The sequence below is a fragment of the Triticum dicoccoides genome, chromosome 5A (genome assembly GCF_002162155.2).
Source record: "Triticum dicoccoides isolate Atlit2015 ecotype Zavitan chromosome 5A, WEW_v2.0, whole genome shotgun sequence".
NCBI lineage: Eukaryota > Viridiplantae > Streptophyta > Magnoliopsida > Poales > Poaceae > Triticum > Triticum dicoccoides.
Window position 1 is genome coordinate 186,378,926 of NC_041388.1, and position 14,077 is coordinate 186,393,002.

General features: G+C 46.5%; 1 protein-coding gene across 1 annotated transcript; it reads left to right on the top strand.

Annotated features, from left to right (window-relative positions):
- Positions 1–10,312: 10,312 nt before the first annotated feature.
- On the top strand, positions 10,313–13,296 carry LOC119300686 (cell division topological specificity factor homolog, chloroplastic-like). Its single transcript, XM_037577585.1, has 2 exons — positions 10,313–10,504; positions 12,458–13,296. The coding sequence occupies exons 1-2, from the start codon at positions 10,388–10,390 to the stop codon at positions 13,049–13,051; spliced, it is 711 nt and encodes a 236-aa protein (XP_037433482.1). The 5' UTR covers positions 10,313–10,387; the 3' UTR covers positions 13,052–13,296.
- Positions 13,297–14,077: the final 781 nt, after the last annotated feature.

Sequence of the window (14,077 nt, forward strand, 5' to 3'; positions counted from 1 at the left end):
ACGGTATTGCAATGCTAGGAAACAAGGCCTATGGTTCATACTTTCACTAGTGCAAGTCCTCTCAATAATAATAACATAATTGGATCACATAACTATCCCTCAACATGCAACAAAGAGTCACTCCAAAGCCACTAATAGCGGAGAACAAACGAAGAGATTATGGTAGGGTACGAAACCACCTCAAAGTTATTCTTTCCAATCAATCCGTTGGGCTATTCCTATAAGTGTCACAAATAGCACTAGAGTTCGTACTAGAATAACACCTTAAGACACAAATCAACCAAAACCCTAATGTCACCTAGATACTCCAATGTCACCTCAAGTATCCGTGGGTATGATTATATGATATGCATCACACAATCTTAGATTCATCTATTCAAACCAACACAAAGTACTTCAAAGAGTGCCCCAAAGTTTCTACCGGAGAGTCAAGACGAAAACGTGTGCCAACCCCTATGCATAGGTTCATGGGCGGAACCCGCAAGTTGATCACCAAAACATACATCAAGTGAATCAATAGAATAACCCATTGTCACCACGGTTATCCCATGCAAGACATACATCAAGTGTTCTCAAATCCTTAAAGACTCAATCCGATAAGATAACTTCAAAGGGAAAACTCAATCCATTACAAGATAGTAGAGGGGGAGAAACATCATAAGATCCAACTATAATAGCAAAGCTCGCAATACACCAAGATCGTACCACCTCAAGAACACGAGAGAGAGAGAGAGAGAGAGAGAGAGAGAGAGAGAGATCAAACACATAGCTACTGGTACATACTCTCAGCCCCGAGGGAGAACTACTCCCTCCTCGTCGTGGAGAGCACCGGGATGATGAAGATGGCCACCGGAGAGGGCTTCCCCCTCCGGCAGGGTGCCAGAACGGGTCTAGATTGGTTTTCGGTGGCTACGGAGGCTTCTGGCGGCGGAACTCCTGATCTATTCTTGTCCTCGATAGTTTTAGGGTATATGGATATATATATAGGCAGAAGAAATACATCAGGGGAGCTACGAGGGGCCCACGAGGGTGGAGGGCACGCCCAGGGGGTGGGTGTGCCCCCCTGCCTCGTGCTCTCTTTGTTGATCCCCTGACGTGCACTCTAAGTCTCCCGTATTGCTTTATTTCCAAAAATAACTTTTCCAAAGGTTTCATCCCGTTTGATATTCCTTTTCTGCGAAACACTGAAACAAGGGGAAAACAGAAACTGGCACTAAAATTAAGGAGTCTGGATGAAGGAGTTCATATCCGATCTAGGTGTAATGCCTAGTGCATCGGGTCCAATGAAAATATTTTGTGACAATGCTGGTGCAATTGCCTTGGCAAAGGAATCCATATTTCACAAGAGAACCAAGCACATCAAGAGATGCTTTAATTCCATCCGCAGTCAAGTCAAGGAGGGAGACATAGAGATTTGAAAGATACATACGGATCTGAATGTTGCAGACCCGTTGACTAAACCTCTCTCACGAGCAAAACATGATCAACACCAAGACTCCATGGGTGTTAGAATCATTACTACATAATCTAGATTATTGACTCTAGTGCAAGTGGGAGACTAAAGGAAATATGCCCTAGAGGCAATAATAAAGTTGTTATTTATATTTCCTTATATCATGATAAATGTTTATTATTCATGCTAGAATTGTACTAACTGGAAACTTAGTACATGTGTGAATACATAGACAAACAGAGTGTTCCTAGTATGCCTCTACTTGACTAGCTCGTTAATCAAAGATGGTTAAGTTTCCTAGCCATGGACATGTGTTGTCATTTGATGAACGGGGTCACATCATTAGAGAATGATGTGATGGACAAGACCCATCTGTTAGCTTAGCACTATGATCATTTAGTTTATTGCTATTGTTTTCTTCATGACTTATACATGTTCCTGTGACTATGAGATTATGCAACTCCCGAATACCGGAGGAACACTTTGTGTGCTATCAAACGTCACAACGTAACTGGGTGATTATAAAGATGCTCTATAAGTGTCTCCAATGGTGTTTGTTGAGTTGGCATAGATCGAGATTAAGATTTGTCACTTCGTGTATCGGAGAGGTATCTCTGGGCCCTCTCGGTAATGCACATCACTATGAGCCTTGCAGGCAATGTGACAAATGAGTTAGTCACGGGATGATGCATTACGGAACGAGTAAAGAGACTTGTCGGTGATGATATTGAACTAGGTGTGATGATACCAACGATCAAATCTCAGGCAAGTAACATACTGATGACAAAGGGAACAACGTGTGTTGTTATGCGGTTTGACCGATAAAGATCTTCGTAGAATATCTAGGAACCAATATGAGCATCCATGTTCCGCTATTGGTTATTGACCGGAGATGTGTCTCGGTCATGTCTACATAGTTCTCGAACCCGTAGGGTCCGCACGCTTAATGTTCGATGACGATATGTATTATGAGTTATGTGATTTGATGTGCCGAAGGTTGTTCGGAGTCCCGGATGAGATCACAGACATGACGAGGAGTCTCGAAATGGTCGAGACATAAAGATTGATATATTGGAAGGTTAAATTCGAACACCAGAATGGTTCCGAAGTGTACCAGGTATTTTCTGGAGTACCGGGAGGTTACCGGAACCCCCCGGGGGATTAATGGGCCACAATGGGACTTAGTGGAGAAGAGAGAGGGCCGTCCAGAGGTGGCGACCCCCCCTTTGCCCAGTCCGAATTGGACAAGGGGAAGGGGCGCCCCCCTCCCCTCCTTCCTTCTCTTTTCTCCTCTTTCCCTTCTTCTCCTTCTTGGACTAGGAAAGGGGGAAGCCTACTCCTACTAGGAGTAGGATTCCTCCCCCCTTGGCGCGCCCCTTATGGCCAGCCGGCCTCCTCCTCCCCTCCTTTATAAATGGGGGAGGGGGCACCCCATAGACACACAAGTTGATCTTTAACCATGCGCGGTGCCCCCCTCCACAGTTTTCCACCTCGGTCATATTGTCGTAGTGCTTAGGCGAAGCCCTGTGTCGGTAACTTCATCATCACCGTCAACACGCCATCGTGCTGATGTAACTCACCCTCGGCCTCAGATGGATCAAGAGTACAAGGGGCGTCACTGAGCTGAACATGTGCAGATTGCGGAGGTGTCGTGCGTTCGGTACTTGATCGGTTGGATCGCGAAGACGTTCGACTACATCAACTGCGTTACTTAAAGCTTCCGCTTTCGGTCTACGAGGGTACGTAGACACACTCTCCCATCTCGTTGCTATGCATCTCCTAGATAGATCTTGAGTGATCGTAGGATTTTTTTTTGAAATATTGCATTCCCCAACATGAATACATAGACAAAACTGTGTCCCTAGTGAGCCTCTACTTGACTAGCTCGTTGATCAAAGATGGTTGAGGTTTCCTAACCATAGACATGAGTTGTCATTTGGTAAGAGGATCACATCATTCTCCTAATGATGTGATGGACAAGACCCATCCGTTAGCCAAGCAATATGATCGTTCAGTTTTATTGTTGTTGCTTTCTTCATGTCAAATACATATTCCTTCGACTATGAGATTATGCAACTCCCGGATACCGAAGTAATGCCTTGTGTGCTATCAAACATCACAACGTAACTGGGTGATTATAAAGATGCTCTACATGTATCTTCGAAGGTGTTTGTTGAGTTGGCATAGATCGAGATTAGGATTTGTCACTGCGAGTATTGGAGAGGTATCTCTGGGCCCTCTCGGTAATACACATCATAAGCTTGCAAGCAAATGACTAAGGAGTTAGTCCCGAGGTGATGTATTACGAAACGAGTAAAGAGACTTGCCGATAACGAGATTGAACTAGGTATGAAGATACCGACGATCGAATCTCGGGCAAGTTACATACCGATGGACAAAGGGAATTACGTATGTTGTCCTAACGGTTTGACCGATAAAGATCTTCGTAGAATATGTAGGAACCAATATGGGCATCTATGTTCTGCTATTGGTTATTGACTGGAGAGGTGTCTCGGTCATGTCTACATAGTTCTCGAACCCATAGGGTCTGCGCGCTTAACGCTCGATGATGATATAGTATTATGTGAGTTATGTGATTTGGTGAACGAATGTTGTTCGGAGTCCCAGATGAGATCACAGACATGACGAGGAGTCTCAAAATGGTCGAGAGGTAAATATTGATATATAGGACGATGATATTCGGACACCGGAAGTGTTTCGGAGAAAACCGGATTGTCATCGGAGTACCGGAGGGGGTACCGGTCACCCTCGGGAGTATATTGGGCCTATTGGGCCACAAGAGGGGAGCACACCAGCCCACAAAGGGCTGGCGTGCCCCCCATGGCAGTCGGCCAAGTGGGGAAGGAAAGGGGGAGGATTCGGCCTCCCATTCCTTCTCTCTTCCCCCCTTTCCTTTCTTGTCCGGCAATTAAGGAAAGGGGGCGCCACTTGGGGAGGATCCCAAGTAGGATTCGGCCTACTTGGGGCGCCCTCCTGGCTACTCCCTCCCCCCTCCCACCTATATATATGTGGGGGCGCCCTAGCACACGCCAGACAATAGTTTTACCGTGTACGACGCCCCCCCCCCATCGTTTACACCCACTGTCATATCTTCATAGTGCTTAGGCAAAGCCCTGCGAAATTCACTTCACCATCACCGTCACCATGTCGTCGTGCTGACGGAACTCATCTGCTACCTCGACAACTTGCTGGATCAAGAAAGCAAGGGACGTCACCGAGCTCAACGTGTGCAGAACGCGGAGGTGTCGTGCGTTCGGTACTTGAATTGTTGACGTGAGAAGAAGTTCGACTACATCAGCCGCGTTGTGAAATGCTTCCGCTTACGGTTTATTAGGGTACGTAGACACACTCTCCCCCTCGTTGCTATGAATCTCCATGGATAGATCATTGCGTGTGCGTAGAATTTTTTTTGTTTTCCATGCAACGATTCCCAACACTTTTGAGCCTTACCTATACTTAAGTTGTAGAGTTATGTTGTGATGCCATGTTGTATATCACATACTTGCATGTTATGCGTACGTGTAATATGTATTGCTATGTGTGGGGTTCGACACCTAGGTGTGTGCCTTTGGTAGCCCTTCTTACAGGAAAATGCCTCTTGTTGCTTCCACTGAGCCTTGGTAGTTCGCTACTACTCCGGAAGACATTGATTGACTGACATGTATCCTTCTTTGCTCTTGTGTCTGTCCCTACGGGAAAATGTCACGTCTTGTTCCTTTAAGCCCTTGTAGCATGCTACGACCTGGGTTCATACGTTGATGACCGACATGTGCATTGTTAGGTTACCTATGTCTGTCCCTGTATGACTGTGCCACCTTGGTCTATAACTAGTCACGTTGAGTCGGGTTCTCTGTCATATGAATGCTAGTGACACAATCATATACGTGAGCCAAAAGACGCAAACGGTCCCGACCAAGATAAGGCTGCAGCCGTGGGGATACCATGCGTGAGGTCGCAAAGTGATATGATGTGTTACCTGCTAAGATATGTGTGGCTTAGGATTGGGGTCTTGATAGATCATGTTGTGCATGATCCACGTTGCCCATGGTACCTTGTGGGCAATCAGCCAAACACCTTGTAGGCATTGAAGCTTACAGGTATGGTGGAGTAGTAGCCAGAGAAGGGAATCATCCTCTCCTTGTGCCGGCAACATGCCTGTCTAAGTCCACATCACCGACGGTGACCGTGGAGGCGAGGGAGGTACTGGTGGCGGTAAAGGACTATGCCGGCTCATGCTTCGACGACAGCAAGGCGGTGGGCCTCCATGGATGCGGAGTGGCGGTGGGGAAGTGAGAGGGCGGCCTGAGTGGTGTCCAAGCTGTCGAAACTGGGTAGCGACGGCGAGAGCGGCGAGACCGGGGAGTCAAGAGTGGAGAGCAAAAAATGGCCGATGTGCCGCCGATGGGTTGGCCAGGGGAGGACAAGGGAGGCAGCGAACCCTATTTAGCACCTTATGTGTCGGTTAAAGGCATTTTTGCCAACCGACGCACACCCCCTGTCCGAGCTAGGCCGACCCATTTACCTTTTTTCGTTTAAAAACCAAAAAATGTGCATGCGTTAGGTTTGCACTCATGATCTCTACGTCCAGAGAGAAGTCGCAAGACTTGTGCGTAGAAACTTCTTCTTCTGTATTTATTCTTTTCCCAGTTCGCGAAAGCCCCCGGTTTAGGGAAGCTTCTAGAACCTTCTAGCCTTGTTTTTATTTTCATTGTGGTTTTTTCTTCGATAGGTTTTTGTTTGGTTTTTTCTTTCTTTCTTTTATTTAATATTTATTCCTTTTTATTTTCTTTATTTTTATTTTTCCTTTTTTAAAATGCACTAACTTTCTCAAATTCGATGAACTTTTTTTTCCAAATCGGTGATTTCTTTTCAAAATCGATAAAACTTTCAAATTCAATGAAAATTTTCCAAAGTTGATGTTTTTTCAAAATCAATGACTTCTTCCAAATTTGTTGAACTTTTTTTTAAATCGATGAACTTTTGAAATTCAATGAACTTTTTTCAATTTTTCAAAGTTTTTCAGATTTGATGAACTTTTTTTCAAATTCGATGATTTTTCTCAATTTTTGTAAAGTTTTTCAAAATTGATGAACTTTTTAAAATCCTTGATTTTTTTTCTCAAATTCATGAACTTTTTTTAGGTTTGTGAACTTTATGTTAATCCATGAAGATTTTTGAATTCACAAACTTTTCGATTTTTTGCAAATATATTTTTGTTTCTTTTTCAAACGTCAATGATTGACCTGTCAATTGGTCAACCGCGATTAGTCCATTGCGATCGAGCGACCCAGCGGAAACCAATGAAAACTAGTGCGGTGCGATCAAGCAATCTTCTACATGGGCCAACCCACAATCGTGCGCGTGTGAACGCCAGTATCGACAACCAGCGTCTAGAGTGTCGATTAGGAGCTCAACCCTTAAGGGGATTTTCGTAAAGGCTACAGTCGCCATCGTCGCAAGAGAATTTTTGATCCCCTTGTCTTTGGCTGCCATCTTGGTGCTGAGAGGTGGGAGGACCTCGCGTCTTTAAGAGTTCTATATTATTCATCATCATCTAGTGATCATCGTATTCTTATTCTTTTGGCGGTGTCATGAGTTTAAAGAGTTTTCTGTTCACGCAATTACGATTATTTGTCTGGTGAGTTTATGATAGTGTGTCGAACTCTTTTAGTTGATTTGTTTCTTTGTGAAATTGAAATATTTCATCGACATTCTGATGAAGATATTGTGGTCCGACATCATGCACTTATAGAGGATTATTTCCGGCCCAAGTACATTCATTGATCAAGACTTTTCATCTATCTTTTTATGTGAGGGACTCAAGACGTTTTCAAAATCATTATTGATAATGTTCACGCGGATGAAATAGTGACAACATCGTTGCTCCACTCTAATTGCAGTCTATTTACCGAAGTCTTTGGAGTATTTCTTTTAGAAGAGATCGATACAATGAAGAAGTTGTTTTCAAGAGATTACATTACAATAATTATTGGGTCCTAATAATGCCCACATATGTGGACGTTAAGGGGTCTCGCCACACGTTTTGTGTGGTATCTAAGAGAACCAGTTTACATGTCTACATGTGCGCAAAACAAGTAATGCCCACACGCTCGGTCTTTTGCCTCGTGGTCCCTCCCATACGCCTACTTGTGGGCAAAATAGATAACGCCCACACGCCCGTACCTCACAGTCCCACACGCCACGGGTGACAGTCACCACGCATTCACGCAGTTACCATGGTCTGGACCCTCTTTCATGTTCGTTTAACTGCACTTGTCATGTTGCTGAACTACAGTTGTCATGTGTGACAAATACAGTTGCCATGGTTGCTCAACTGTAGTTGCCATCTCAGGTCAAGTGCCAGATGTTATTTTTGGACAATTGCAGCTGTTGCCATATATGGTCTGGTCTACTACAGTTGCCATGACTTAAAAAATTTAGGAGTTGTCACCTACTAATACTAGGCAGTTGCCATGTAGCACTATAAAAAGATATGAAAAAATAACATGTTAGAGTAAAGAGAGAGTTCTTATCTGCTTACTAGGACAGTTGTCATGTACCCTAGAGTAAAGCACACTAGGACAGTTGTCATGTACCCTGCAAAACACATGGCAACTGACAGGTTTGGTGTGGGAGAGGAGACGGCGTGTGGGCGAACTGCTAAACATCCACACACCAGCCCCTCTGCGTGCGTGAAAATTGGCGTATGGGCGAACTGCTAAACGCTCACACACCAGCCCCTCCGCGTGGTCAAACAGATGTGTGGGCGACCAGATGAATGTTCACACACCAGTCCAATCCAACACGACAATAAAAATCTGGCAAAATATGTCAAGATTCGTGCAAACACAAACAGACGTTGATCCATGAGTGTGGGCGAGATGCAAACGCCTACACGTGTGGACATTAGTATTTTTGTAATTATTAGACATGGAAATTACTTTATATTTATTTTTTAATTTTAGATCCAAATCAATGTACCTGTGATTGTTATCTGTATGAATAAAATTGCATATGTTTCTTAGAAAGAGCTTCTAAGAGCAACTCCAAACGGGCGACCCATTTCGTTCGCCCGCGTCCATTTAGGTCGGTGTGGATAAAAGTGGCGACCCAACGCGCCGACCCAAATTCAAATCGTATCCGTCTGGCGTCCGCGTCGACTCATTTTCGGCCAAAAATTGCGCCTGGAATGCGTCGGCGCGGACGCGAAGCGGACGCGCCACGCGTCTCCTCGCCGTCCGCCGCGTCCCCACCTGGTGGCCACCCAACCGCCACGGTCAACATAATTTATGACGACCGCCCACCTTGGGCCCACGCGTCAGCGACGGCGGTCGTTTTTTTAAACCGGGCGTGCGGCGGGGCCGTCCTCATCCACTTACCACTCGCCCCCGTCCTCATCTGGCCACCCCTGCCCCCACGCCGGCGACAACCCTAGCCACCGCCAGTATAGATTCTTCTCCGGCATCGGCAGGAACCGCAAGGGCAAAGCCCCCGCCCGCCATTCCCCCTCCCTCCTCGCCCTCCCCGCGCCGGCGCGCGCTCCCCGGCAGAGGTAGCGCATCAACGTGTCGTTGCACCAGGCCGAGTGGCACTGGCACCACCGCGTGCCTCTGCCGTACCCGGACATGACGCTGCCGCATGACTGGCATTTGGATCCGGAGAGGATCCCAGTGCCGGCGCCGCCGGCGGCGGCGAGGGCCCATGCGGAGGAGGTGCGGCGCTGACTCGCCCAACTGGGCTCGATGGTTCGCCTTCGAGCACGAGGAGGCGAGGCGACGCGGCATCCGCAACATCGACCACAGCCTGCCGCCGCCCGCGCTCGTCGTCCACGACGAGGACCAGGAGGCCGAGGCCGCCTACCAGGCGGCCATCAAGGAGAGCGAGGAGGAGGAGCGATGGAGGGAGGCGGACGAGGCGGCTTTCGAGGCTGCCATGGCGGAGGCCATGGCCCTCTCCACGGCGGGCGACTGCGTCGTGCCACCGGTGGCCCCGCTGTCTCCGCCCAAAGCCGAGCTGGAGAAGCCGGCCTACCGCGAGCGCTACTCCTGGACCGGGATAGTGCGCGAGTGGGTCAGCGCTCCGCCAATCTGGCTCGGGGCGACGGAGAAGCAGGAGGCGGCCTACCTCGACCACTGGCGCCGCGTTCGGCTGGCCAAGGAGCGCCGGGAGGGCGAGCGTCTGCAGATGCTCGAGCGCGAGGCCGACGAGGAGGCGCGCCAGGCCCAGGCAGCGGCGACAAAGCCCGGCATCGCCGCCGTCTGGAACACGGCGTTCCCCTGGGCCGGCCCTGGGCCTAGGGCAGCACGTCGTCTAGTTTTTAGTGTTTTTATTAATGTAACGTGGACTTTCGCCAGCCTTCGTGGTCGACTTTTATGTTTAATTAAATGCATATATTTATTTTCAAACCGCTTGCAATACTTTTATTTGGCGCGACGACGAAATGGATCGGGCCAGCGTTGGGCGCTCGCGTCGATTCAAACACAGCGCCGGACATTTGTATCCGCCGGACCGACTTAAACGAATAAAAAACGGACAAAAACGCCGTCCGTTCGGGTCTCTTGTTGGAGTTCCTCTAAGGGAGGGCACCGCACGCTCTTGCCGAAGATAGTCAAGGCGGACAGAAAAATCGGCGCAGGTCCGTTTGTGGAGAAACTTTGGGCATTTTGTGGGTTCCAACTCAAAGGAAGACTTTTCAAAAAAAAAAAAACTCAAAGGAAGACGAGTGGAGAAAATACGTCGGCACGTGTTGGAGACTTTTTTTTTTTTGAACTGACGTGTTGGAGACTTGGAGTTCCATGATGCGTGGATTTCTCCGTTCCCCTACCGACCGGGGCGTCTAGACAGAAAAGAGAAGGGCAATAATAAAGAAGAAACAAAGGACTGAAAAGCAAAACCCTAGCTCTTCGGGCACCTATGGTGATGGCGACAGCGACGGCGATCTCCGGCCGCGTATCCGGCGAGGCCAGCGCAATCCTCGCTCCTTCCGCTATGTCCCTCTCCGCGCCGGTCCGACGCGCCGCCAACTCCAAGGTCATCCTCCCCATCCCCATTTCCCTCAAAACCCTAATCTCTATGCTAAGTGCCTGTCGATTGCTACACACCACAAAATCAGAGCTAAGAGCTTCTCTCTGCTTCCGCATCGATTTCTTTCATTGTCCTTGGGAGTCTGTTTGAATTTATGACTGGCTCCATGGAAGATCAGTTGTAGGCGCGGCCGCGAAACCTAGTGGGCTTGACATCTTCAATGTTGTGTCGATTCGGTTGGTGATGCAAGTAAGCTGCTGGGCATGTTAGCAGTGGCTAGGAGCGTCAACCATGGTTGCAAAATCTGGTCATCCAAAATTTTGTGCTTTCCATCTCTTGTCTGATTTGCGTTTCTCGCCCTTTTCAGCTTTGTACTTCTTGTCTGTAGTGTGTTGCTTATTTCATCTTGTATAAGCACTATTAAAATGCCTTCTGGACATCACATTTAGTATACTGAAATATGTTCAGATCTACTCTCTCGGGTTGGAAATGTAGGGACTAGTTTGACTGCCCAAGTGTGAGCTTTGACCATAAATTTCGTGAACAATGTTTTGTCAACAGTTATAAAATTACAATCATAAGAAAGTGATATAGAGTACAAATGCAACAGTATCAATTTTGTATAACATCACTCACATTTATTGGATTAATTATTTGAAAAACCTTGAACTTGGACAGTCAAATTACGCCCTATGATTTCCAAAATAGTTGGACTGTCAAATAATGTACTCCCTCCTATCCATATTAATTGCCGCTGCTTTAGTATAACTTTATACTAAAGTTGCTAAAGCAGCGACAATTATTTGCGATCGGAGGGAGTACTATATTTCCGAAGGAGGACTCCGTCAGTACTTGGTAGACAATCTAGAGAGCATGTGTCTAGCCACCCAGCACCTTCCTCCTAGCTGAGTATGGATGCTGAAGCGCTTGCAAGGAACATAAAATGAAGAACTTAATGATTTAGGGAATTTGGTTTATTAACTTTATGGCACGCATGAGAAACAGCACACAGTAGAATGTTCTTGTCTACAGAAGTAGAATGAACAATCCTGAGGTTTACGGATCTCCAGATATGATTTATTTACTCAGTTATGATTCTTCTGTACCAGTATTGCCATTGCTTTGCTCAATTGGGCCTTTTCCTTTTAGAGATGCACATCCTTCATTTTTGTTGTTGCAGAAATGCAAATGTGTGTTTACATGCCTGTCTGTTATATCTACCCTTATGTGCTGCTTTATACCTGTTTACAGATACTGGCCATGTTATGCACCCTGGTAATCCTGTTGTTGCATAATTTTGTTGAAAAAAAATCAGTATGACATAAGGTATTGGCTGTTGATCCTACTAGGGGTGATCATGTGTGTGCTGCAGAGATGCAATCATAGGATCTTGATGCTGAATATACTAGGATCCTTACAAAAGCACAGTTAATCAAACACTCGTTTGTGTTTGGTCTTGCTCACCCATGCATGGTGTTTCTTCCTACCATAGTCCTTTCTGTCCACTGAAATTTTTAAATTGATTATTTTGTGAAGTTCTGTTTTCTTCTGCCTTGCATTGCATGCATGACCGTGCGATGCAACATGATATAAATATTCTAGTACGTTAGCCCATGATTTACCTGCCCATATTAATGTCATAGTGTAAATGTTTATAAATCATGCCCGTGATTTACCTACCTAAATAAAAATCACTTATTTGTTAAGAACTTATTAGCTTAGCAAAGAAAACATAATATTTTATCTGGTAAGTCAATAAAAGGTGGGACAGTTAAGACGGTTTTCAAGGAAAATCGGTGAAAAAACCAGAGATAGGAGGAAAAAAAAAAGAAAAATGCAGAGAGGGAAGGGAGGAACATATGTAAGGTTGGATGAAGCACTCTGCTTGGCAGGAAAAGGGACGCTATTCTTTTTTGAAGTAGTAGAGATAGAGACTGACCTATTTATATAATTCCCCAGGGATGCTTTCGTGCTTTTCCTCGTGTTGCATCTAGCAAGCTCATGCTTACACCAGGACGACTATGCATTGAGCGCCAAAGCTGTCCACGGATATCTAGTGCCTGCTCTGCTCTTTCAAGGCGGGACTTCTCTCCTGTTACTCAAGACATGGAAGGCTTCCTTCACAGTATTGTTAATATGGGATTTCTTGACCGTCTGAAACTGGCTTGGAAGATAATCTTCCCAGCACCAACCATACATGAGAACACAAATGCAAGTATTGCAAAGCAGAGGCTGAAGATGATTCTATTCTCCGACAGGTGCGAGGTCAGTGACGAAGCAAAGAAAAAGATAGTGGAAAACGTTGTTGAGGCACTATCTGAATTTGTCGAGATTGAATCACGTGATAATGTACAAGTGGATATCTCGACTGATGCTGGCCTTGGCACAGTGTATTCTGTGACTGTTCCAGTGCGCCGTGTAAAGCCTGAGTACCAGGAATCTGAAGAGCAGTACAGAGGAAAAATCGTTGGTGTTGACTTCAAGGACACTGGAGAATCATCTGGTAATGTTGATGTCACCTTCGATTTCTATGTTCCGAATGAGAACCACTGATTCCTTGACCTAGCGCGCTATGTTGTGTTCCTTATCGCCTCTTGAGACTCCTCAGGTAGGATGCTAGAATTTCACTTCTGATGTAAATATCTAGGCTTTTCTTTCATTTGGTGTTTCATGTAATTTGATTTTAGAATTTTGTTCATGAGGTGGCAGACATGTGTTGCCAGATTCTTGAAATCATATTTTCCACTTGTGTTGTGTTATTTGGTGAAGTTACATTGTGCCAAGGATTTTCTCAGTTATATCCAGCTGCCCCTTCCCTAGTGTGTAATGTCTTTGGAGGGTAGCATGCGACCAGGATACAGAGCCTTTTTTTTTTTTGAAACGAAGGCAAAAGATTTGCCTCATCTATTAAATAAGCAGAAGAGAGTTGCCGTGGAAAACCATGACAAACCATTGAGAGGCACACACACAAGATACCCACACACGTCACTCCAAAGAGGGCGATGTCGAGACAATACAACAACGTCATCGTCATCACTTCTCCCCTAGAGGCGTCATTGCCATCCCACACTTTGAGAAATGACTATGACTTTGCCAAAGACGATCGTTGAACCAACCCACATTGAAAATGATGTGTGGAGTGACATGAAGATCCACGCCAAACCTTAGCCACCACGACAAGATGCGCTCCGACGCCGACGGAAAGCTACGAAGGAGAACCAGGCAAGGCTGGCGTCGTGGAAGATCATCGAATAGACCACCTACTACCCGTCATCGTACACCATAGGGCCCCGCCACCGCAGCTTCGACGTCAAAGCAACAAACCAGCCGAGGCCATCCCACATCAGCCAAAGTCGCGTCTCCTACATCGTCCCTCGTGGCACCATTGTCATAGAAGCCTCAGTGACAACTTCATCACCTCCCACTGGTCCCGCTTGCTGATGCCCAGTTACAAAGATGAAGCCCTCGAGAGGGGATACGTCGCCGCCATCATCCGATCGCTCGGGGGCTAGGGTTTCCCTCGGAGTTGCAGCGACGGCCGGATCCAACATGAGGAGGGTGCAAGAGCAATGCCACGAT

Coding starts and splice junctions, on each gene's coding strand:
- LOC119300686 (XM_037577585.1), top strand. CDS start 10,388: ATGGTGATGGCGACAGCGACGGCGATCTCCGGCCGCGTATCCGGCGAG. Junction 10,505..12,457: donor GACGCGCCGCCAACTCCAAG/GTCATCCTCCCC, acceptor ATAATTCCCCAG/GGATGCTTTCGTGCTTTTCC.